The 26717-nt window shown below is 34.6% G+C and overlaps 1 protein-coding gene and 1 long non-coding RNA gene across 8 annotated transcripts; one reads left to right on the forward strand and one right to left on the reverse strand.

Moving 5' to 3' along the window:
• Positions 1 to 2544: 2544 nt before the first annotated feature.
• LOC110108079 lies at positions 2545 to 19385 on the reverse strand. Of its 7 annotated transcripts, none has more exons than XR_003699874.1 (7): positions 18601 to 19385; positions 18375 to 18460; positions 16997 to 17167; positions 9544 to 9604; positions 9341 to 9458; positions 8924 to 9044; positions 2545 to 2822 (listed from the first exon to the last, which is right to left on the reverse strand). It is a non-coding gene; the product is annotated as an uncharacterized LOC110108079 (long non-coding RNA). The 7 variants fall into 7 exon arrangements; XR_003699875.1 differs by having other exon boundaries at positions 16997 to 17178; XR_003699873.1 differs by lacking the exon at positions 16997 to 17167 and having other exon boundaries at positions 2545 to 2705; positions 8924 to 8991.
• LOC110108078 (actin-related protein 2/3 complex subunit 2B) lies at positions 15944 to 18364 on the forward strand. Its single transcript, XM_028692620.1, has 4 exons — positions 15944 to 16192; positions 16822 to 16899; positions 16989 to 17121; positions 17358 to 18364. The coding sequence occupies exons 1-4, from the start codon at positions 16031 to 16033 to the stop codon at positions 17474 to 17476; spliced, it is 492 nt and encodes a 163-aa protein (XP_028548453.1). The 5' UTR covers positions 15944 to 16030; the 3' UTR covers positions 17477 to 18364.
• Positions 19386 to 26717: the final 7332 nt, after the last annotated feature.

Here is a 26717-nt window from a genome sequence, read left to right on the forward strand (position 1 = left end):
TAGAAAAATGCATAATGGAATATCAGGTCATAATACTTGCTATACACAGTGCTAGTAATGCTTGACTAAAATATTGTCCATTAATCATTTTTAATTTTTGAGAATCCATGAAACCACAACCATATAGTCTCACACATGAATAAACATATGTAATAACTCAAAAAATTGCATATGCATATATGAATGATAAAAAAATCCATGAAACCGCAACCATATATTCTCACACTTGAATAATCATTTGAAATTAAGGATTAAAGATCAAAATTAATCATTCTGCCTTGGGCTCATAGCTTTCTTCAACTTCTTACTCCTCGACGACGATGAGAGGTGGCTCTGACAGGGTAAGAATCCTTGATTGGTTCTTCGATCTGGTCTACTGAGGTGGATTGGATTGATGATGTTGAGAGATGTGATGAAATAGAGAAGAAAACCAAACTTAGGCGTCTCCCTTATCAGGCCATGTCACGTTAAAAGGCATCATAATGTACAAGAAATCATCAAACCTAGATATTGAAATGGAGAAAAACAACAAACCTAGGTGATCTATCGAGGAGGGGAGGCCGAAAACCGTTCTATGCGAAATGTAGATGAAACAAAAATGGTGAAATGGAGAAAAAAATACATAGCCGAGCAAATCAACAAGCCGACCGAGCAAGGGAGAGGCGATAAAGGTGAAGCAGAAGTCTCCAAGAACCTCTTTTCACGACCTGGTTTTTACGGGTGCAAACAGAGTGCTATATGCGATGACTGCTAGGATATTTAGGTGGTAAATGTGTAAAGCTGAAGTTTGGATGTGAGATAAGTAAATAGATATGTTTTGGGTGTTATGTATGTAAAAAACCCTTCGTATTTTTGGTAATTATACTTCTTACTCCACCTTGTCAAGTTCTACCACTTAGTCTTTTTAGTCACTGAGGTCACTTGCTTAAGCAAGGATAAACTAAAATCACGATTCACATGAGCACACACTTGTAGGAGGCAAGCACATTTTTTATTATTCTCATTCTTGGCCCATCTATTGATACACTAGTGAGCAATCTATGAGCACAAAGTTTTAGCCATAATGAAAAAAAGGATGAAAAGAGGTTGAGACCTAAAAGGACTTCAAATCTTATAACTCTCGCTACTCCCATTTTGATTTTATTATAATATACCTTAAATTATATAGTTTTTTTCTTCCTAAAATTGAAGCCATATTTATTTCTAAGATCTTAGTCTTTATTTCAAAATAAATAGTTATTATTTTTCATTTTATTTTATAGGACATTATAAGATATTTTTTTACATACATTTTAAGGGAAAATTATTTAGTATTAGAAACTAAATTAAAAAGATAAATTGAAGCATTCTTTGCAAGAGAAAATTAAAGTACACTTCTTTGTTTATGAAATTTAGAACATTTCCTTCCTTGTTGTCTTTATTGGTGTAAAACATCACCTTGACCTCAATGAGATCTAAGTTATAACAACTATTTTTGAGGAGTTAATGTAAGCTTATTTCACATTGAATGTTTTTTATTTAAGTAAATATTTGTGTTTAATTTCTAGTTTTCTATTTCTTTAGATTAATTAATCTATTAATTATATTTTAATTTATATATACAAGTGATGCACGTATTTATAATTATATTTAAATCTATATATAAAAAATTATTTAAATAATATTTTTATTCATATACATAGCTAAATACTATAACCCAATCTAAACAACTACTTTAGCTTATAAGAGAATATGATACTAAGATCAGCCAAGCTATTAAAACCTAGCCCCCTTTCTTTAAAGTTTCGTTTGGAATAGCTTTTTTAGTGCTTCTTGAAGCAACTTTCTATTATAAAATTTTTAATTTTTGTACTAGCAAACTACTTTAAAAAGAAGTAATAAAATCATCTCAAACAAAGCCTAAAAAAATCACAACAAGATCTTCAAGGAGGCTATAATGAAATCTTTTAGAGGAAATATTGGAATCCTTAAAGTATTTATAAATAGTCTCACAATTCTTTTACAAAAAACTTTAAGAATAAAGCTTAAATAAGATATATATAGAAATGGAATTAAGAATATTTTTAATAAGAGGAAAACAACACCTCTAAAACAAAGAAGCTTAAATTCCGAAGATGAAATCCTTACTTGAATGTAATTAATAAGATCATTAAAAAGATAATTTCTCCCCTTACCCAAATAATCATAGGCAATTTTTTTGTCTTGAACTGACTAATACTAATAATTTTATTAATCTTCCCATTAAGTAAGGACTTTGAATGAATAAAACAACTTTTCTAATTGTGCTTAGATCAATCTAATTTTCAAAAGAAAGAAAAAAAAAATCTTTTATTGCTCTTGTACAATCTAAGATAACCTTTATTAATCCATTTATATTACTTTTTACAAAGAGATTTGAAATATTGCTCACCATTCTTGAATATCATAATTATCTTTGTTGTCTTCCAAAATGTTTTGATTATCTTTTGCTTGGCAAAATCTATAAAAAACTTCTTAATTATCAAAAATGTTGACAATCAATTCATCCTCCCTTTTTTTTTGTTACATCATAACCTTCACTGCAATCACCAACCAGCTATAATCATGGCAGAGTAATTTTGAAGCAAAGCAGCAATCACTGAAGGAGATAGTTTGCTTCAAAGAAAGACTACTTTACTGTAAAAATCTGCCCTGACTTTTAGTGGCTTTTCAACTCATGAGCTAAGCTGACAATGATATTCAAACTTGCATAAATATTGGATATTCTGATCTCCAAGAGTTATTCGAAGGACACCAAGAAGATGGCATATTTCAGGAAGGAATCCCCTGCTTTGAAGGAGATTCTAAACAAACTACAAAGGTAAGTATTTACTCCAAAAAATAGTGTCAAATTATGTTTACAAGGGATGCGGTTATAGGGAAGTAATAGAAATGTTTCTACTGTGAGGACAGAAACAAATCAATTAACTACGAGCCATCGTGCACAAATCCACAGAAATATGTTTTTTACTTGTAGTAACTACACCTTCATTGTGTACAAGAGTAGAATGCTTAGCATCATAAGCGTCGACTGATCCCAGAGGGACAACTATGGTTAAAGATCTTGCAACAGTAATCTACTGCATTAGTGTGATGGTTTAGAAGTCTTAAAGGTGAAAAAACTTTGATGAGAAGAAAGGGAGGAAGAACAATAAAGAAAGAAGAAATAGAATCAGAGAGATCATGGCAGTGTTGGGGCTGATTCTGCGAGTATCATTTTCCGAAGTAGAAACAAATGAAAGGCGTAATGAATGGCTATGCATAAAAACAAAGTTGTGGAACATCAACCGTAATAGGTGTTGAATACCATTTAGTCATCTGGGAAACTTAGATGAGTAAGAAATAAGAAATACGAGCATTTCTAGATAGTGCTGGTGAAAGCGTATTTCCGAAGTGAAGCAAAGCGATGCACAAACCCTATGGACCAATTACCTATCAAGTGTAAGCTCAAAATAAAGCATGCATCTCGTACACATCGTAGCAATGTGCACTCAACTTTTGCATAGAAAAATCTTGGTTAATTTTGTTTTTGTTCAATGCCACAATAATAAGACACGATTATTTACTTATAAATATTTCTCTTAGACATTAAGATGTTGCTCATTGGTTCTCCATTCTCTCTTAGTGGAGCTAGTTGCTTACCAATGTTTCTTCTCTCCACACTAGTTCTTATTTGATTTTCACTAGTTTTTGTTGTCGACATTACTAGTTTATTGCTCATAAGCTTGTTATCAAGAATGCTTCCTCAGTGTCTCATCTTCACAATCACTCTCATTTCAAGCTGCCTTCGCCTCTCAATCTCCAACTAGCCACTCAAACTCACCTTATGAAGTAGACTTCTTATTAATTCATTATTTATATCATTTATTTCTTTGATAATTGATTTTTTTTTTCTCTTTTGAATTGTTGTAAATTACTATTAGCTATGATGCAATGACACGGACACGGCGACACGGACACGACACGACACGGACACGGGACACAACAATTTTTAAAAATATAGGACACGGGTGCGGTGTGGATACGGCATGATAATTTTTTAATATAATATATAATAATTTTAAAAAATATAGGACACGGACACGGCGTGGACAGATGGCTCTTTTGAACCTTCACCTAATCCACCCCCGCCAGCAGCAAAGCACATTTTGTTAACAAACCAATCATACATGAATACATCAAATTAAATTGATATGAAGTGAAATCAAAATATCCCAATAATAAGACAACATGAATACAACAATATACCGGTCTGCCGGGGATCCAAGGGGGTGCTGCCCCCTGGCGGGGTTTGACCTGCCCGGTCAGGTTGCGGGGTCAAGGGGAACAAAATTTTATTGTAAGAGTAATTTTAAAGTTCTGCTTGTTTTAAAAGTTCGTAAGTTGTTTGTATGGGAAGATACCGAGTGGTACCGAGCATGTACATAACAGTACCGAGCCTGTACCTAGCAGTACTGAGCATGTACGTAGCGGTACTGAGCATGTACGTAGTGGTACTGAGCGGTACCGAGCATGTACCTAGCAGTACTGAGCATGTACCAAGCGGTACCGAGCATATATTGAGCAATACCGAGCATGTACTGAGCGGTACCGAGCATATATTGAGCAGTACCGAGCATGTACTGAGCGGTACCGAGCATGTACCTAGCGATACCGAGCATGTACATAGCGATACCTCATTTAATAACCGGACAGGCGTGTTCGATTTTAATATTAATTTTTTAAATTGCGACACTCAAATGCCGTGTCAGACATGTGTCCATGCTGTGTTCGATGCGTGTCCGTGTCCGTGTCTGACACATGTCCGACACTGCATACACTCTTTAAGTGCCGTGTCGGTGCATCATAGACTATTAGTGAATGTATTATTAAATTTGCTAAAAACTTATTGTATCCACAGCACTTTCTTTCTTTATCGGACCAAAAACAACCATTGGAATTGGCAAAAACAGCCCACCAATCGTCCCAGGATTTTCTTTGATACCAATTTGATAGGTAATACTTCAGTTCGCAAGTAACCCTATTGGGAAATACTTGAGTTCGCAAGCAAACCTAACAATAATCGGTAAAACAGTGAGAAAACATAAGAAAATTTGATGGAAAAGTAATCAAAACAATAGATAGTCTTATAGAAAGTAAATCGAAGCAAGAACGAAACAAAGATACAATTGATCCTCAATTCGAGAGGAGGATCGTTCTCTCCCAATCTCTAGACAAGAAGCTTAGAGCCCAAAACACCAAAGAGACCCCAAGAGAAACCGAAATTTTGCATGCCTTAACCCTAGCCTCTCTTCATCTTTAAATACAAATCTTCCTAAAAGGTTCCTAACAAAAACCAATTTAAAAAATCTCTCCGTATGCACTAGCCGCCCCTTTCTCTCTCTTGTTGCCGCCTCAAGGGGGTCCCACATGCTGGGCGGTTTAATTTAAGGAGGTGGCTAAGCTCACCTCCTGTAGAACTGGACCACCCCCTCCTGGGCCGGTCTGGTTGGCTTCGTAATAGTTTCTTCTATAGGAAGATTTATATTTTGTCACTTTTTTATGATTATAGTAGAGGGGTATTGGTAAATTTCCTAAAATATAAGATGCGTTTGATAATTTCAAGAAATAGAAGGTTATGATTGACAATGAGACAAGTTTAAATTTGAAGTATTTTAGATGAAATAATGGTGGCAAGTTACATAATAAGAAGCTCAAGGATTTTTGTGCTTTGAAAGGGATCAAACATGAGTTTACTGTTCCAAGAACACTACAACAAAATGATTTTGGTATAGTACATAAATTGAACTATTACTGAGCATGTCAGGAGCATGAGATTGGATGTAGGTCCACCTAAATAGTTCTAAGTAGAAGCACTAAATGCTGCTATCTGATCAATCGTGGTCCATCAATTCTTCTAAATGTGGGATTACTTGAAGAAGCCTGGAGTGACAACGAGGTAAGTTTCTCTCACCTAAAAGTCTTTGGTTGTCCCTCTTTAAAGAGAAAAAAAAACTCTTTTAAGAAAGTCTTCAGTTGTTTATCTTATTTTCATGTTGACACAAGATTTAGTAGTAAGTTTGATCCAAAGTCTATTAAATATGTATTTTTTGGATATAACTCAAATAATTTGGTTGTTCCTCTAATATTTATGTTGATGCATGATCTAGAAACAAGCTTGATCCAAAGTCTATTAAGTGCACATTCATTAGATATGACTCAGCTGAATTTGACTATAAAATTTTGGATTATTAGAATTATAAATTTATTAGGAGTAGGAATGTCACATTTAATAAAAAAGAAATATACAAAGGTATACATAAAACTCCAAAAAATTCTTTCAGGTATGTCGAGTTAGATGATGGTGATGACTAGGAAGACAAAGACAGGAGATGTGCTCAAAGCTGATGTTGCATAAAGAGTTCCTAAAACACCTACCACTGAAGTTAGGAGATTCAGTAGAATCTCATGATCAACACAAAGGTATTCTCTTTCATTATACTATCTATTGTTGACACATGGTGGTAAACTAAAGTGCTATGATGAGGCCATTCAAGTTAATGATTCAATGAAGTGGGAGCAAGCCAGGAATAATGAGACACATTCACTTAAATTGAATCAAACTTCATAATTTATTGAGCTATCAAATGACAAGAACTACTACTCAATAAATTGATTTACAGGCTAAAAGAAAAACCTGAAGGTAGAAAGCATTACAAGGTCAGACTTATAGTTAAAGCTTTTTAACAAAAAAAAAGAGTGAATTACACATAAATTCTCTCCAATGATAAAGATGATTACAGTCAGAGTTTTGTTGAGCATAGTAGCAGTGATGGATTTACATCACAAACAGATGGATATAAAGATAACAATTCTTCATGATAACCTCAAAGAAAAGTTGTACATGGTATAATCTCAGAGAGATATAGTCACAAGCAAAGAAGAATTGGTGTGTAGGCTCAAAAAGAGCTTATATGAGCTAGAGCAAGCACCAAGATAGTGATATAATAGATCAGAGAGGTTTATGACAGATAAATAGTATTGAGTATGTAACAACCTAAAGGAGTTTTGTGCCAGATAGATCGGATATGGAGATGATCGGAGAACTGATGGAGCAGTCATCAAGTGAGTTTGAAATGAAGATTTGAATCCGGCAAAAAACATTTTTGATAAGAAAATTAGCGGGGATAGAAGTGTATGAATACTTAAGTTATCTTAGGTTGAATATGTTGAAAAGCTGATATAGAAATTCAATATGAGTGAGGCAAAGCTAGTTTGCACTCTTTTAGGTAGTCACTTTCAACTATCTGAAGAATATTTGCCTAAATCTGAAGCAGAGCAATAACAAATGGAGAAGACTTCATATGTTTGAGTAGTTGGAAGTTTGATGTATGCTATGATTTGTACTAGACCACATATATCATATGCAGTGAGAGTGGTCAGTAGATATATGAGTAACATAGACAAACTTTAATGGGAGGCGGTTCAGTAGATTCTCATGCACTTGAGAGGATTAGCTGACAAAAAGTTTTGTTTTGGATATACAGAGACTCAAAAATAGGGATATGTAGATTCTGATCTTATTGGATATATTGATTATAGGAGTACAATATGTTATATTTTCACTTTAGAAAATACAATAGTGAGTTGGATTTCTAAGTTATAGAAGATTGTTGCTCTTTCCACTATAGAACCTGACTACATTGATATTACTACGTCTAACAAGGAGATGATGTGATTGCAAAAGTTTATGACAAAATTTGGCGAAGGGAAAAAGAAATGAGAAGTTGTATAGTAACATCATGAGTGCTATTCATCAAGCTAAGGATGTTACATTCTATGTCAGAACAAAGTATATCCAGCTTCGATATCATTTCATTAGGTCGCTTCTGGAAGATAATAAGTTATCTTTGGAGAAGATATATATGACCCAAAATACTGCAAGGATGCTAATAAAGATGGTGACAATTGATAAAATGAAGCTATGTGTAGCTTTAATTGATTTTCATGAAGGTTGAGGGCAGGGGTGAGCAATACTACAAATACTATGATTGGTGCTGTAAACCTGGAGAATATTTAATTGCAATCAATTTTCAAGAGAGGGATTAATAATTTTGTGTGGACTTTGTTTGTGTAGATCAATCGAGTGGTACCGTTGACACACACCTTAATCCTATCGATCGAGCTAGACAAGGAGTTCGCTAGGAAGTCGCAGTGCCTCCTTTACTTGGAGTTTCAAGGGCGAAGGCCCTGCAAAAAAATTTCTTGTCCATACAGCCGTATAACACCATTGTGCACTATGCTAGAGCGCTGTAATGCTTCATCCACATGCTGGAGACAGAGAGTGGATTGTTACGATGCTCTAAAGCCCAATGCCGCAGTACTGCGAGTCGGGCTAAGCAATTTTCTTCCACCTTCTTCTTATTTTACTTGAAAGGTTGCATGCTTTGGATATTTTTAAATGCATCTCTTATAGGTTTTAATTAGATTATTGTGTGAAGTGAAAAGATATAAAGTTAGAGTGTCAGAAGACATTCGTACAATTTTTCCTATTTTTTATACTGGACTTCTTTGTGTGGTGTGGCTCTGTGATTTTTTCTGGTTTCGAGTTTTTCCACGTTAAATCCTGATGTTCTTTCTTCTTCATTGCAGTTATTTATTTATTTATTTATTTCACTGTACGATTATACTTCACAACAAGCATTGCTACACTTTGTACACCATCTATTAAAATAAAAAAGAATTTTGGCGTACTGTATTTCACTTATCACTTTGAAAAAACTTTCAAAATATAAGTGATCTAGTTCCTTTCAGAAGCAAACAGGCTAGAGAAAAATAAGTCTAAATGTTTAACGTTATCTATACTTAATATATTGATGCCCCAGTGTCCAAAGAAAAAGCATTGAACTCTAGTCATATAACTTACTTTATTGTATTGAAGTATAGAGGTTTCTTTGTTGTAGCATGGAAATACCAGCGGACATTGATCACCACCTGTATGAATTTGGATCAGTTCACTACAACATCCAGGTATCTTCCTGCAATCTCTGCTTTTAATGTGGTCCGTTAGGCAATTCATATAGTAATATATCGGCAGCTCAGTGCAAATTATTAAAGTATCATTCTTACTACAGCAATGGAACAATATCAGTTTAAAGCCTGAATTATATGCAATCTAATAATTTATTTTACATTTAAGGACAAGAAACCACATATAAGTTACTTCAGTTTTGCTTGCACAATATTTAGTAAAAAACCAAAAAATCTTGTTCAGAACTTTGACCATTCTAATTGACGAACTATTAAATTGACTATAATATAAACAGGATATCAGCTCTTGCACCTGGAATTTTAACATTTTAAGAGCTGCGTGCAGGCTTCAGCATCAGATCCCTCTATCATATACTTATCAATATCCATGTTATCACTAACTCCAGAAGTCATGCTTCCACATGGATTACCTGAATGCACCATACGAGAAATTGGAAGGACATTATTTGACATTGCAGAACTGGTTGAAACTCCTAAAGAAGGATATGTTCTTACCCTGAGATTGAGGTTTAGTAGACTCCCACATAACATAGGTATGGCTTTATTAATCTTACTTCTGCATTAAATAATGAATATCAATCAGCTATACTAGCATGGTTGTAAGCTAACATAGGTGTTTCCGGCTTGAAAATTATGATATTATTATTATTAGCAGCAGCAGCAGCAAATTACGCTACTGCCATCAGTGGGGGGAAAAAGTTATTCTAAAATTAAAACAGTGGAAGTGTATGATGCTGTTGCTCCATAATGCTTTTGGTTATAAATAACTCAGTTTGATCGCAATATAGAAGTATCTCATTAGAATGTAATAACAAAAATAGTAGGCTTCTCTGAAATTCTTTTTATTTTTTTATTTTTTGGAATGAAGTTATATAGATATCCTCCCATACCAATCATCAGCCTCGTCATCAGTTTTCTCATCCATTAATACTTTTGAGTGCTAATTGAGGTGTCAACTACTCGGAAAAATAAGGAATATAAATGTCTTTCTCCATAATGCTCTTATTCATGCAACTCTAGCTGTTGGAATGCAGAAATATCTCACAATGGCTGTATAGCATCAGATAGTAAAACAATTTACTTGCATAAATTAGCTACCCACATCTAGAGGATTTTCCTCATTATATAGACATGAATAAATATTATGAAAGATAGTGATGACTGATTTTGATGTAGAATTAGATGCGTATGTAAATATCCAATGTTGAAATTAAATGCCTTAAATTAGAGCAACAATAATTATTCTAACTTTTAGCGAATTAAACCGAGATTAAATACAATAAGAGGGATGATGTAGCTTAGGCTAAATTACACGATAATCATTTAGGATCATAAAATTAATCAATTCAATCAAGCTTAGCATAACATGGGGGATTTTCAAAGGAAATACCTAAATTAACATTTAGACTAGTCACTAGTTGGGTCCACTCACTCACACTCTTAATAAATTTGCTTGCGGAGAAAGTTTACACAATCATTATGATGCCACAATTGAAGGGGATTTAAAAGGTACAAGGAAGGGAAGGAGTTTACCAACAAGGAAGAAGATTCGAAGCTCTGGCAAAGTCGTTTGGTTGTTTATGCGGAGAAATGGCTACACAACCCTTCCCACATGCTTTAGACAGCGGTACAACAATTATGGATGTTTGGATGATGATCAAACAGTTCCCGGAAGTCGGAACAACAAACTAGACAAGCTCTGGATGGTGGGACAGCAAGCTGTCACGTGTTGGAAGCTTTGTACAGCGAGCTTGGAGGTCCTGGACAGCGAGGAAGCAAACTATTGCGTGCAGGAAATTCTGGACAGCAACTAGGATGATTTCCTGATGCAGGACAACAGTCTTGGTGAAGGAGAAAACTTGTAATAATCGAAGTACAGGTGGGAGGGAGGTTAGGGAGTAATTCAAAGTGAAGGGGTAGAGGTAGGGGCCGGCCATAGAGGAGGGAAATGGAGGATTTAGTTGTAGAACTTATATGTGAATCAAGGAGGGATAAATCTGAAATTAAATTTAAATTTAAGGGAGGAGATAATTAGAGAACTTGATTTTAATTTTTCTAAAATGAAAGGAAGAAAGAGGGAATAAAGGGGGAGGGGGTGGCTAATTGTCTCCTTAATTGGAGCTCCCAATTGGGAAGGAAACAATTAAAGAGAGAGAGAGAGAAGGCCGGCCAAAAGAAGGGAAAAAGGGAAGGAGTCCTTGTACGTTGAATGTGGATTTAAAATCAAATCCTATTTAATTTCAGATTTGCAATAATTGGGGGGCTTTCCTAAAATAAGTTATATCATTTAGGAAAGAATTTGAATTTGAAATTTATTTTAATTTGAATTCAAAATCATTCCAAATTAATAACAAAATATTTTAGGAAAGTAGTAAATCTATGAGGGAAAGGGGTGGCCGGTGGCTAGAGTTTGGAGGGGAAGGCTGGAGGTTATAAGAGATGGTGGGGCTTGGGCCAGGTGGGGCTAGGGACGGTGGTGTTGGGGCTCAGAGCCAGCAGTTTGGAGGGAGGAGGATGGTGGTAGCCGACGGTTTGGAGGGGAGGGGGGAAGATGGCTGGGGGCTTGGAGGGAAAAGAGGGGTGGCCTGTGATTTGGGGAGGAAGGAGGAGATGGACCGTGAACCCGGACGCTTCCTGCGGCTAACGAGTGATACATTGCCCTCACCTAGGGACTTCAAATCTCTCAAGAGCTCTCAAGACTCACCAAGACACAAATGGAGAAAATAATTTCATAATAATCATCATCCCCTCTCAAGAAGAGAAAAAGGACATAAATAGCCAAGTACAATAGTAAACATCAAAAGACAAAAGTGCCCCTCAAGGGTCACAAGAACCTACTCCCTCAAGTGAGGGTAAAATTGGAAACAATACAATAATAAATAAAAATACAAATAATAACTTAGAAATAAGGGGATGCAAACATGGTCGTCGATCTTCGGCCCTGTCTCTGATAAACCCTCCACTGTCGGATGTCCTCATAAGATTTTATCAATTAGATCTAACCGAATAAAGAATCTATGATTATATGCCTAAAGAGCAAATATTAAGAGTTATACTAATAGATTTGTAGACATAAGGTACATACTAATATCTATGGTATAATATTAATACTTATCTAGCTGATTTCTCCGTGTTTGGCAGTCCCAAGGGCCAGCTAAACGATGGATCGGTTCATGTGTATAAACTGCAGCCCGGGGGGGGGGGGACAAAGGGGAGAGAGAGGGGGGCGGTTGAAGTTGTGGGGCCCACACACTAATTATGTTTTGGGTTGGAGGAAAAATTCAAATTAGGGGTTGTTTAGGGATTAAGAAATTTTTCCTAGTGCTTTAATTGCTTTCTTCTTGCTAGGATTAGGGTTATCTTGAATTTGGTTTTTGAATTTGAGATCTTATGTTTTGCTTTTGGGCTCTAGGCTTTGGGTAAAGATTTGAAGAGTTGAATCTTCCTCTCAAATTGAAGATTCATTATATCGGTTTGCTATTTTCCTCCATATTCATCATATATTGATCTATAGGTCCCCTAGCATCACTTTTGGAGATTTGTGGCCTAAGAGACGACTCTTTGTTACTAAGCTCACTACCATAATAGACTCATTAAATTGTAGTTGTCCTAAATGTTTTGGCATGGCCACTTTATTCATATAAGCACAAATCTCTTCTTTCACTTTTTAAGGTACTTTGGTATATAGTGTAATATTTTTATAAGTAAAAAGATATTTTTTCATTATTGTTATACATCATTTAACTGTTTTATCGAAATGGTTGCATTCCAAATAAATGTCTTCTCAATCCCAAAAATTTGTACTTAGAACACTACATTTCCATGACAGGTCATTTCTATTTCTCATTAAACTCTTTCATAATCTCTTAACCATTTGAAAATAACCCTAAACTAAAAATCTCATCCAAAAATAGAGAATAAGAAATGCAAATGATCAAAGAAAACAAAATTAGTTAAAAAAGTAAGAAATAAGAGAAGAGAAGGAATAAAGAACAAGAAAGGCTACTAGTGCCAAAGACACCAACGACAGCACAAAAAGCAAGGTCAATGTAGCCTTGCATGCAAATTCATTGCAACATGCAACTCCTTATGGTCTTGAGGCTCTCAATTTACTATTTCAATTTTTTTTAAAGAAATAAGTTTAGGTTTAAATATTGAGTTTATAATTAAATTTAAGACTTTAAGCATATAAATTATAAGAACCTAGCATCATCAATTTGAGATTTGCTCCTCGTCAAAAAAGGTTGAGGGCCTTAAGGTGTACCTCACTTAATTGAGGCATACACATCAACTAGCCCACGCGAGACATACGCCTGAAAGCTCTTTTGTGTGCTTTGTGTTGAGTCATAGCTCGGATTGTGCAATTTTAAACCAAGGGTCCACTAGAGGGCTATGGTTATCTAGGGTGCCACTTATGGATTTGCACTCACATAGGTATCATAGGTTTAAAACAAAGTTCAAGGATTCATTAACCTAGCCAATGTAGATCTAAAAGGCAAATAGACTTAAACTCACCTAAGGTTCCACTAGACTCAATTGAGTTTAGATGGATCCATTGTCTTAGGGTTAACTAGCTAAGTCCTTAAAGACTCTTTTGTGTGCCTTGAGCTGAGGCAAATCTCAAATTGCGTAATTTTAAACCAAGTTTCCACTACAGGGCTAACACCATCTAGGGTGCCACTTATGGATTTACAATTGCATAAGTATTATAGGATTAAAAGAAAATTCAGGGGTTCACTAACCTAGGCCAATCTAGATCTAAAATGCAAATAGACTAAGTTAAACTAACCTAAGATTCCACTAGATTCAATTTAGTCAAGATGGATCCATTGTATTAGGATTAACTACCTAAGTCCATAATTAATTAAACCATTTGAGTTCTAAGCAACCTCAAGTCATCCTACGCTGACTTCAGGTAAATTGAGCTTTAACTTAAGCAATTTGAAACAATAAGAACTCAATGGGCCAAACAAGTAACATAGTTCTATGAATGGGTCATAACGCCAACTAGATAGAAGACTAAGGAGGGGTTATGTAGGCTTGAGCTAAACCTATGAGGTTCAATGGTAGGTTTGAAGCCAACTTGCTCTAAAAAAATAGTCATCAAATCTTCTTTCTTTTCGAAAGACTAGTACCTAAATTTTTCTTCTTCAATCATCTGTTGTTTAATTATTGTTTAGAAATTTAATTAAAATATTTTGATAATAAATCTATTCAACATCTCCAATAACTCTAAATCTCAATGGACTTCTGATGTAGAACGAAGGTGGGGGGGTGCGTGTGTGGGGGGGGGGGGGGGGGGGGGGTTAATTAATTTCCCTAAGTGGATGTCCAATAGGGGAATTAATTAATTTAGGAGGGAGAGAAAGAGATGGGGGAGAGAAGTGTCTAGGTTCCATGAATGTAGGAAGAGGTGTCTAGGTTCCATGAATGTAGGAAGAGTTGTCTATGTTCGATGAATGTAGGAATTTTGAATTGATTCACAATCAATTTCAGATTGAATCATTCCTTGATTGAGGGAAGACTTTTCAAAATTAAAGTAAATAATTTATGAAAGAATTTGAAATTTCAAATTCATTTGAATTTAAATTCAATAACTTATCAAAATTAAAACGACTTAATTTAGGAAAGAATAAATTTAAGAGGAAAAAGGGTGGGGCTAAATTCGGCGGCTAGGAGGAGTGGGTAGAGTTTAAGTTAGGCGGTAGTTTTTGGAGGGAAATTCAATTTAAGAAATTTTGAATTTGAAATAGGAGGGAATCAAATTCAAAATGTTGAAATTAATTTAGCCATAGAGGTGGGAGTAATTGGTGGAATTGGAGGCTTAATTAGGGGAGCATTAACGGGCCTCTTAATTAGCTGATTTAAAGCTTGCCAAGCAGGGAATCTTAAATTAAGGAGTATTTAAATCAAATCCTATTGGAAATTGAAATAGGTTTGATTGAAATACTTTCCTAAAATAAGATAACTAATTTAGGAAAGGATTTGAAATTTTAAATCATTTGAATTCTTTCCAAAATTAAAACAAATCCAAATAGGAAAGAAGGAAACTAGGATGAGAGGGCTAAGGGAAGTGGCGGCTAGGAGGTGAAGGTGGCGATTTGGTGGGGTTTTAGGGTGGAGATGAGGAGGAGATTGGCGGTTGGAAGAAGGGTAGGGTTGTGGCTGACTGTTAAAAAGGAGAGGAGGTGGGTGGTCGGTGGAGGGGAAGAGTGGGTGGCCGGTGGAGGGGAAGAGGATGGGAGGTAGAAAGCAGGCGACTAGGTGAAGATTTAACCGGCAGTTAAAGGAGGAGGTGAGGGATTAGAGAAAGAAAAATAAACCGCGAGTCTCGGACACTTCCAAAGACTGACAGGTATTTCGTTGCCTTTCACCAAAGGACTTCAACCACGAGCCCAGACACATCCTACGCCTGGTGGGTATTTCATTGCCCTCAAATAGGGACTTCCACTCTCCTAAGAACTCCCATCACTCTCAAGAACAAAGTGTAGAAATAATATTTTTTTAATTAAAACTCCATCATTGATCTAATACAAGAGCAAGGGCCTCTATATAGGCCTTTGAGCATACATAAGAAAAGACTCTTAAGGGTAAAAACAGAAAATGCATAATTAAATAAAATTAATAAACTAAGATAAAATGGAGGGATTTAAGCCGTCGATCTTTGCCTCTTCCTTTGATTAACATCTACTGTCGGATGTCCGCATCGATTTCTTATATAGACCTTTACCTTTATGCATTTTATTCAGGATTAGTTGAGCTTTACTTCTTCTGATAAATCAATAATTTATTTAATGATTTTATTCACTTAAATTTTTTATAGAGTTTTCCTCAGAACTCCCATTTCATAAAATTTTATAAATTTCAAAATCTATTCATCTTTAACTTAAATCTTATTATTTCTAGATCTCCATTTTCTTATCTTGGCTACTTTGGATATTGTAACTAATAAAACAAACCATCATTTTTTTCAGAAGATCGTATGAAGGCTATCACAGAAATTTCATCCCTTCAAGCAATCATATTGAACTCGCAATTGAAAGACATTTTGTGGAATATTGGTTCTCAAGATATGTCTTATGGGGTGTGCAAGCCTATCAAACTTGTCTATCACCCAAGAGAGCCATTTTTCATCATAGGACTGGTATGTTTTTTTTTTAAATTACGTCAATCCTGTAAACTGTTATCAACAATTTAAAGTAGTTTTAGAATATCAAAACTTTCGCTTTTTTAAGTTCTCAAAACTATAGCTCCGTTTGAGTAACTTTCTTGTTCTTTTACATTGTTGTTGTCTTTCAGCCCAACCGTAATAGATTCATCACTAGACTTCTTAAAACTTGAAGCATGAAAGGAGTATGTATGCTACTTAAAATTAATCAATAAACTCATACTACTTAAATATCATTCAACAAAAAATTTAAAATGCTTTCTTCTATTCGAAAATCCCATCCTAGACTTCATTGTGCTCTAACAAAGACTTGCTCAACGCATGACCACAGCATATACTTGCAGAATGGTTGATGCTTTTTGAGCTCGGTAACCATTCCTTATAGAACAACCATTGAATGCTTAAAAGTGAAATTGTAGCCAAAGAAGAACCAGTGCACTTGATCTTCATAAGGCCAAGTATAAGCTTTCACCTCCTCAACTTGCTATGAGCTTTAGCTCCAAATAATTCATTACTTCAGTCTTATTTTCCTTATAATTTTTAATGATACTTCAACCGACCTAATGAAGCTGACAATCTGACATCATGGGGTATTCATGTAACAGCCAGATAAGTTAACTGCCATACTTCCCATGCGTTTAAAGGATTACTCTGACGTTATTCTAGCAACAGCTTTCTTTCAGGCAAGTTTCTAATAAAGAAAAATGTTTTCCAGTGATCAACTTACATGTTCAAATATTTTTCATTTTCTTAATACAAAGATCCACAACAGGAACTAACCGATGTTGGACATTCATCTGCTTACGCCAAGGCACCACATTGTACATGGTCACCAATACCTCCTCCGGAATTAAGAGGGGAGAATTTCCAGTATTTGACTACTAATGGAGGATTTGTATCTTTTGGTATAGACACAACGCCGTTTACACTCATTCCTATTCAAGAAGGTTCCTACAAAATAACTAAGAAATAAATGAAACAAATTTAATCAAATTACTTATAGTAAAACCAAACCTTGCTTGAGCATGGAAGTACAAAATAATTGCTCCTTAAAACCCATTGTGAAACAAAAAGCATAAGTAGACAAGAAATCTGGAAGGTCTAAGCCTAATTTTCTGTTTTGGGTTTTCCTGCTTTATAGAGATTCTTCCTCATCATGTTAAAGGTGAAAGAGCTGATAAGGTTATCTGGATTCTACTGAACTTTGATGCATACGTTAAATACCATGTGAAGGTCAGTAGCATGACATTACGATACTAGTCAATCAAATATCTTTTTTAAAACTCTAAAGCCTAACTAAATTTTCAGCAGTGCACAAGAGGCTTCATTCAAAGAAAGATGAGACAGCGTATGGCAAGTTTGACAGAGGTAAACCCTACTTATCATTAAGGACTTCATTTACAAGGCTATGGAAATAGTTTTAATCGCCGAGGACCCACAACTTTTAAATTTAATTGAATGTAAAGGGGAGAAATTCCACCATTAAATATGATCTACACTAGTTTAAAATCCAAGAATTTATGCTTTGTCTAAGTTAAAGAAAAAAAGAAAATAAATGACAGACCTGTAGACACAATGTTTTCGTTGGATGATATGAGAAATTTATAGTAAAATCTGGGTGTAGATGAATGGCCATTTTCCTACACTTTTGTTACAGCATGCATGGATATGCCTGGTATGCCACCATTATTGAAATAATCATTTCTCACTTCTAAGGACTGCCTTTGAAAAGCATGCATAAACAGTAGGTAAGCTAAAGAAAACAGCTATGTCGCAGCTTCAATTCCTGTCTATCATTTTCATTTATTTCATTAGATTGATCCAAATTTCATGATGCAGAATACATTCTTGAGATAACAATTTCATCACAGGTTAAGAGGAGAACTGATAATGAATCATTTGTATTTACAGGTGATACAAAATGCAAGGATTGGAAGAGAGGCGGATGATAATAGAATCCAAAGTAGGTAATTCTATATGAAGCAATACAAATTAGTTCAAGCAACTAGTTTAATAAATCTCCTTGCAGTTCAACCATTCAGTTTAAGCATTCATTAAGAAATGATGATAGGCTAGAACTCTTATTAAACCAAGCATAAAAAAGTATACATGCAAGCATGAAAGCTACATAAAAGTAAAGGGCCAGAATTAGACTGACTTTGAATTTAGCCTTGACAACAAAAAAAGTCCAGGAAAAATCTTGAGTCAGTATGCCGCAACTTTGTTTATTCTTTCAGTTACAATCTAACAAGCATAAAAGCGCTGCAGTCAGAAGACAAGTCAAAGAAAGTTCAACAACAAATTACAAGATTCTTAGCATTTTTCCATCAAAGTTTATATACAAAAAAGTATCTAAAACTCACTAAAACGGTATCAATCATGACCTCGGTTTTTTCTTACTGATCAGCTTTGAACTCCAACAGGTACAATTTGCAGGCGTGTAAGAAGCCGCCAAGGGCTAAAGAATTTGATGAGGTTCTCAAAGTCGGTGGCTCTAAGAAAGAATTGCAGAGGGTTCACTAACCAGATCAAGCGAATGCGCTCACGGATCAAGATCAGGGTATTACATAGATTCCGCTGACATTGGTTCAGAATTCCAAAATTCACTTCCTTCGCATAATATTCTAAATCAGATTAATACGCTTTGTGATATGAAACGAATGAAAAAGAAGACAAAATCAATACTTGCATATTGTTACAGGGCAAATCGTTTGCATATTGTTAAAAGACAAACCGTTCATCAGAAGAAAGCATGTATCGTTATTTTTTTTTCTTCCGAAATAAAAGGTTTCTGTCACTGATTTATTAAACATAACCTACAAAAAAACTTTATTAGGGTGAAAAAACACTAGAAAAAAGACCAAAGGGTAATCTTCATTGTTTTCAAGCAATGAATTCTTCGAGAGCAGCGGGGCGGCGGCCAAGTATATATATATCAGGGAAGGAGATCGTGGCGGCGTAGCGTAGGTGGAAGAACGCCGACGAAGAGGCTTAAGGAGAAGCCAACTACCGGCAAGAAAATGGCGGGGCAACTGGAAACGAGCGGAGACGAGCGACAGATATGAACTGTTCTAAGTTGGCAATAGGCTGAACGTAAAAGAAGATTTGCCGGATTAACAAGGGTTGATCCAAAATTGGCTTTTTGCCCAATTAAGCTCAGTATATTTAGGCTTCCTTTGGTTATGATTCAAAGAATGTAGTTTTCTAACGTACAAACATATTTAAAAGCTTTATGAAAATAATAAAAAAATGAAGAAAATGATGTTATTGAAAATGTGATTTGAGGAACCAAACAATAAAGAAGAAATAAATTTACCATTTTAAAATGGAATAAACACAAAAAACGTCCAATCAAATAAAGCCTTAAAAATACAATTTGGATTATTATTTTATTTTATTTTTAATAAAAACAACTTTTTGTTTGAAAACCCCCTTAATTTTTGAAAATTTGACTCAAATTTGACATACACTAATGAATTTGATGTTACAATTAGCATTGATTGCAAGTGTGATTAAATGTAATAAATTCTTAGGATACGAAGACATTATAATATGTTTTTTTATTTTTGGCAAATTAGGGATAATATGGTATTATAATTTTAAGTATTATTTTTGGTAATGGAGTTGACCAATTAGTTAGATTTATAATGAGTTACATAATATAAAGAATAGCAAGAGGGCAACATGCACTAAAGGATTTGTAAGAAAATTGAATCAAATTATAAAGAAGGTTTTTTGAAGCTTCACCAATCTTCCTAAAGACTCCAATTAATGTTAAGATATATCCTTGATTGCAAGTATGAAAGAAAATCTAATAAAATTATTTGAATCAATATTGTTAACATCTTTTTTGACTCAGCAAGACCTCTTAATATGATTTACTCCTTCAATCACCCAAATCATGGAATCTTAATATTAACTTGCTTACCCTAGTTTTAGAATTTACCTATTAAAATCATAATCCCTTTAAAGGACCCCTTTATAACCCAAGCTTAGTAGATGGACTTAGCTCCTTTTATAGATAATGAGACTATACCCAAACTTGGCCTAAAGTAGGGCTATCAAAACCGGGTCGCGGGTCGGGTTCAGGTCCAACTCGAAATTGACCCGACATTGTTCAACCCCACCCAAACCGTTTTTGCAAACGGGTCGGTTTTCCTAACCCGAACCCGACCCGATTCGGGTATATTTTATTAAATTTTTTTATTAAATTCAATTTATTTAAATCTAAATCAAATTAAAGTAAAATTTACTTCAATTAATTTAAAATAAATCAAGATTAATTTAATTTGGGCAATAATGTTTATAATTTTTTGAAATATCATTTACTTATTTCATAAAAATTCATTAAAACCCTCCTAAATTAATTAAAAACGGGTCAAACCAGATTGATTTCGGGTTTCCGGGTCAACCCGAAGCCAACCCGATTTTACAAACGGGTCGAAATCCCTAACCCGAACCCAAAATTTTTGGGTTGGGTCAAATATTGACACCCTAGCCGAAAGTCAAACCTCATACTAGTTGGTACAACATCAAACCTTAGACAATTTGGTGCAAAACATAATCTAACCCTTCTATTAGTAGATAGACAAAGCCAAACCTTAGTTCATTCTTAAGCAATTTTAAACTTTGTTAGAACTACTAAAACTTGAACAATGCCTCGCATTTTAAAAAGTTTTTTTACCAGCTCAAGTGCTTATTTAGGTTGCACAGTGCCTAATTCCACCCAAAACTCTCTTGGGTGAACCAACACCTACTTTTTGCTTGGCTATGATTCACCAAATTCATGTGTTGTATTAACCTCTCATCTATATTTGGTTAGCCTCTTTAGCTTGAGCACAAACTAGTCGATCTCTTATGAACTCTATCATTATTGGCACCTTATTGCCACCATATCCCTAAAAGTATACCCTTTATGACTTCTGCCTATAATTTAATTCTTATCAATGCCTTATTGTTGCCCTTTCATGGGAAGTCATCACTTGTTTTGACTTTTCCTAGGAAGTTTGTCATTATCGATGCCTTTACACTACCATTTCCTAGGAAGCAAACCCTCTTCATGACTTGCCTTGGGAATGAAATCCTTGCTAGTGCCTTACTATCATATTTTCTTAAGAAAATGATCCTCTCAGCAACTTGTCCAAAGAAATCTATCTTGTTGGTGCCTTATCACCTCCTTTCCGTAGGAAGTTGTTCCTCTTTATGACTTATCCCAATAACTCTTATTATTGGTAATAATTTTCCCCTTTCTTGAAAAGTCTCATCTCTTTGCGAGATTTCCTTACACATTCTTCTTATGGGTGTATTGATAGTTCTCATTCTAAAAGTTTCCCTTTCCAGTCTCATATCTCATTTTATTTAAAGAGGCTCTCTTCACCATGAATTCCTTTTGAAAATCACATTTTCATTATAAATTTACATTAGAACTTGTCATATTCTCAATTACTTCTCATGGGAAGTCACCCTCATCTTGATGACTACAATTGAGAACCCATTATTTTATTTATTTATTTATTTTAATTGAGAACCCATTATTGAGTTTATTTTTATACAATTTTATTAAAATAAAATTTATTTATTTTATCTATCAAAGGCTTTATGTATGTATACCTCCTATACGTGGAATCTTCAAAGGAGCATGAGCAATAATGAGATTCACCTTAAAAAAACTTGACCAAGAGAGGCACTATCTTTAGAAGAGCTAGACTAAAAGGAACACTCGTTTTAGATGAACTTACCCTCTTGAGGGTGCTCAGCTCTACCAGCGAACCTGTAGCCCCATCAATAATATATGCTCACCTATGTTAGTTGAGTAGTAGCGACTACACATACCTAGGAAACATCTCTGCTTAATAGGTAAATTTTTATGGGAATTCACCCATAAGACTCACTCGAGGTCCCCTAAGGTTGCATTATATATGAATATCTATGGGTGCCCACTTGGTCTAGCCCATGTATTTTCAATAAACAAATCTTATACTATTTTATTATTTTCCTATGTGTAGCCTCTCTTGTAAACTTAAATACAAAGTTTAAAGGCATTTTTCATAAATATTTTTTTAAATGTTCATAGTGAGTAATAAAATTGCAATACTATTCTCTTTACTCACCCATTTTTTCATTTCTCTTACTCTGTCATTTTAGTTAGTCTTGTAAGTAGGAGTTAGGCTGTCACTTGATAAATTTATATCTTGCATCTTGAAAGATACGATGAGATGTTGTTAACCAAAAATTGAGCCCTATGTGAAGTAGAACTATAAAAAGGGGGACATTGGTAAATATGAATAATCTAAACTTTAACTTGATTTTATGGAGATGTAGGAAAAAAATCATAATGATGATCCAATGAGCAGTAGAGAGGGTCTAAAGGGAGGACCAAATGCAAACAAATAAGATAAATCCTCATACTTAATGTTTCAAAGGAAAAAATCAAATATCAACGTACCCCCATACTGAAGGAGAATCCCCTCCTTTGCATGGACATGCGAGGGAGACAAGGGCCCTTATTAAAAAAAAGTACATTCATTAGATAAATCTCATATGTCAAGCTATTAGCAAAATTAAAAAATGCCCCCCTCACAATCGTATAGGGGAAGTTCAAATCCCGTTGAGTACATAACATACTATGAGTTAGCCTCTTCATTAATAAGTATCAATGATGTGCTAAAATTCCATCTATTTTTTTACCTCATTTAAAGAGCAGTCTCTAGTGTTTTTCTTGCCTCCCATTAGTCTTATTACATCATTCATTGAATTCAAGATGATGTTTATCTTGTAATTTGCGAGTGCTAAGAAATCTATCAAGATCTTGTAAGCTCCTTTTAGGATAAGTTAGGAGTCAGGCGAGTCCCTAAGTGGATTAATCATTAGGTTCTAAAGAGAGATGCTAGAACTAAATGACTTAGAGATGCTGATGACCCTTATGGCCCTCACCCAAGGCTTGAGGTAGGGGACTTTTAAATATGAATGTAACTTGTAATAATTGAGAATGCCAATAAAGTTATTGGAGCTCACTAATAATCATATCAATATGATAAATACAATAGTTACTAACCTCATTTTTTAATTAGGTTGATAACATTCTCATATGTTGATCCTTAGTCATCAGGATCTCCTCTTTAGTGTATGGACTTCCTCATATGACCCTCATAGGTGAATTCTTAAGGACTTAGTATTGGTTTGCCATAAGAAATTTCAAATCTTATGGAACCCTATACATTGTATTCAACCCTTGAAAATAAGGTTAACATTACTTACCTTGAGTGTTATGTAAGACCTTAAGAGCTAATCCAGGCCTTCCTAGGTCCATTTAAAGCTATCTTAACCCTTTATAAACTCATTTATAAATGTTTAAAGCCAAATCCCGAAACCCAAAACCTAAAGTTATCATTACATGAGCCTTAGGGTTTAATTGAACCATTTATGATTTAATTAACCCTATAATTATCTAAAAGCCACCAAAGGATGCTAGGATACTTCCTAGTCACCTTAAATAGGTAGAGGACCCCTAGGTCAACCAAAAATCAAACCTTAAAAAAAAAAAGCCTAAAATGCCTTAAAACCTTGGTGATTTCCTTAGGACCCCTGAATTGATCTTAGACTCACTCCATATGCCAATGAGTCCAGTCAACCAATTTGACACATGGTTAAAGTGGATTTGATCAAGATCACCCTTTTACCCTAAATTCTTTAAATTCAAATATAACCACCTAATCTAAATCCAATGCTTAGGTATTAATTCTAGGTGATCTTAACATTTTCTATATGCATTTAGACATGTACTTAAACCATGGTCAAGCTCCCTTTCCCATGTTCAATCCTAATTTAACCAAATGGCTCAAGTGATATTCTTTGAGTTTACTTCAGTTAAACCTATCCAAACCTATACCAAACCTCTCCAGACATTACACAATTATTCCTAAAATCCTAAGATAGCTCCCCTAAGTGGTCCAACCCACTTAGCTTAGCCCAAGAGGGTCAAACCTATTGAATTGAGCCATTTTAAGATTTCCAAACCAAAACTCAACTTCCCAAGTCCAAATCAAGCTACCAATAGCCTTCCATAGACTATCCATTCTTTTATATGGCTTGCTTAGCCATTAAGCTAGCTAGTGTTGACTTAGGTGGTCCATAACATCAAAAGAATCAGTTACCCTTAATTATTTGCTCTAGTCACTCCTAACCAATGATTATTCTATGGTGACACTTAGAGAGTGAAAGGATGCCGGTTCTCTGCCGACACTTGGAGAGTGTGAAAGGATGCCAATTCTCTGCCGACACTTGGAGAGTGTGAAAGGATACCAATTCTCTACTAAAACTTGAAGAGTGTGAAAGGATGATGATACTCTGCCGACACTTGGAGGATGTGAAAGGATGATGGAACTCTATTACAGCAGGGATTGGTGGAAGAGAGGCTAATTATAAAGGCATCTTCGCCTTGCTATGGGAGAAAAATGATAGTCATTTTGGTAATAGTGCAATACGTAAAGTGGGAGTCTTTAGGGAGTGGTCATAGGTCTAGTTGGACTGAACCACTATAAATCTTTATATTTTTTTTAGCATTTTTTTTATGTAATTTTAATTTTTTGGTTGTAGAAAAAGTTTATTTTGTTGAAACTTAAATTGTATAAATAATTTTATAAATGATTTTTATTTAAGTGAAAATTTTTAAATTACTAATTCACCCCCCTCTTGATTAGCCTTGGGATAAATGCGTTAGGTTTAATAACCTATATGGACTTTCAAGTCGTATCCGAGCCTATTTCAAAAATTTATGTTTAGATTATTTTTTAAAAAGTGATTATGGCTACTTTCGGAGGCCGTAACACACCTAAAGGGTATTTGATTACTAGAAACCCATTGTTTGATAATATCCTTTTCAATTTTTGGAAAACATGAATGTCTACTTTTCTTCAATTGCTTGACAATCGTATGTGAATTTTAGTATAAGAAGGATACACTAGGAAAACTAGACTTGTAGATGACATTAAAACTAATATACTATTTGCTGACTGGACTATAAAATAATGAGACTTAGTTTAGTTAAATGCTAAATGTTCGAACAATTTTTTCTGTGCACTTAAATTTGAAGATTACATGCATGTTTCTACCTGTAAAAGTGGAAAAAAATTTTGGGATAGACTTTGTATAACATATAAGGGACTAATGAAGTGAAATAATCTAGATTATATATTTCATTACATAATTATGAACTATTTTGTATGCAACCAAATGAATCGATCAATGACATGTACACACGTTTCACTCAAATAGTCACCTCCTTGCATTCTTTAGGCAGGGAATTAATGAATGTAGAAAAAGTGAATAAAATACTTCATTATTTGCCTACTGTATATGATGCTAAAATAACTGTTATTATAGAGTCTAAACATTTAAATATTTATTCTATTGACAATCTTCTTGGATCACTAATTGCTTATGAGTAAGGAGTGACTCAAAGATAGATTGATGCATGGGATAAGCGAAAGGAGAAGAATATAGCTTTGAAAGTGGATGACTCGGAGAGTGATTAGTCTCAGTTTAAGAATGAAGATGACATTTCCTTGTTGACAAGGTAATTCATAAGTTTTCTAAAGAGGAAGCAAAGGAGATGCTAGTAGTGGAATAAAGATAAGTTCCACAAAAATGTTAAGGTTTCAAATAATATTATTTGCTTTGAATGCAAAAAATCTAGAAATATCAAATCAGATTGCCTGAATCTTAAAGCCAATCCTATCAAGGAGAAGGTGGAGGAGAAAATAAATATGAGGAAGGGTAAAAAGAGATTTCAGGGAGCTTTTTGGGCTAACTCTGTTAAGATAGTTGCTATTTGCATGCATTACATTTTTGGCAACTTATAAAGTTTTGATGATTTCAAACATTATTGTTCAAATGTGTAGTTATCTCCTAACAATTTTGGAAGAATTGTATTTGCTCTTGTGTATACTAACATTTCAGGGAAAGAACTCCAGACTACAAGGCTTCAAATTAAAATCAGCATGAGATACCTTGAAATTTTTGAAGCTTGCACTTTGCTTAGAAATCAAATTGAAAGGGAGTGATTGAAACTTGAGTGAATAAAAATATGCACACACAAATAAGGAGATCATATTAAATTTGTATTGATCGTACAGGACGATTTTAGTTCGTACTAGACGATCAGACAGTTATCTAGTTCTTCTCCTTTCATGGTTCACCTGTATCAATCTTCTGGCTAACCATTGCTCTAAGCAAATAAGTGCGTAACACAAGGAAATATGTAATAGAGTAGTTAACTTTTAGACTCTATAATTTACAGTAATTTTAGCATCATAAGCAGTAGGCAAACAATAAAGAATCTTATTAACCATTTCAGCATTCGTTAGTTCCCTACCTAATGCATGTAATGAGGTGACTATTTGTGTGATCTTGTGTACATATCAGAAATTGGATTCATTAGGTTTCATGCCGAAAAATAGTTCATAATCATGCAATAAGATATAAGTCCTGGATTTGCTTAATC

Source organism: Dendrobium catenatum, unplaced genomic scaffold (genome assembly GCF_001605985.2).
Source record: "Dendrobium catenatum unplaced genomic scaffold, ASM160598v2 original_scaffold_243868, whole genome shotgun sequence".
Classification (NCBI taxonomy): Eukaryota; Viridiplantae; Streptophyta; class Magnoliopsida; order Asparagales; family Orchidaceae; genus Dendrobium; species Dendrobium catenatum.

Coding starts and splice junctions, on each gene's coding strand:
- LOC110108078 (XM_028692620.1), top strand. CDS start 16,031: ATGAAGGCTATCACAGAAATTTCATCCCTTCAAGCAATCATATTGAAC. Junction 16,193..16,821: donor CATTTTTCATCATAGGACTG/GTATGTTTTTTT, acceptor TTCATGTAACAG/CCAGATAAGTTAACTGCCAT. Junction 16,900..16,988: donor TAGCAACAGCTTTCTTTCAG/GCAAGTTTCTAA, acceptor GATCCACAACAG/GAACTAACCGATGTTGGACA.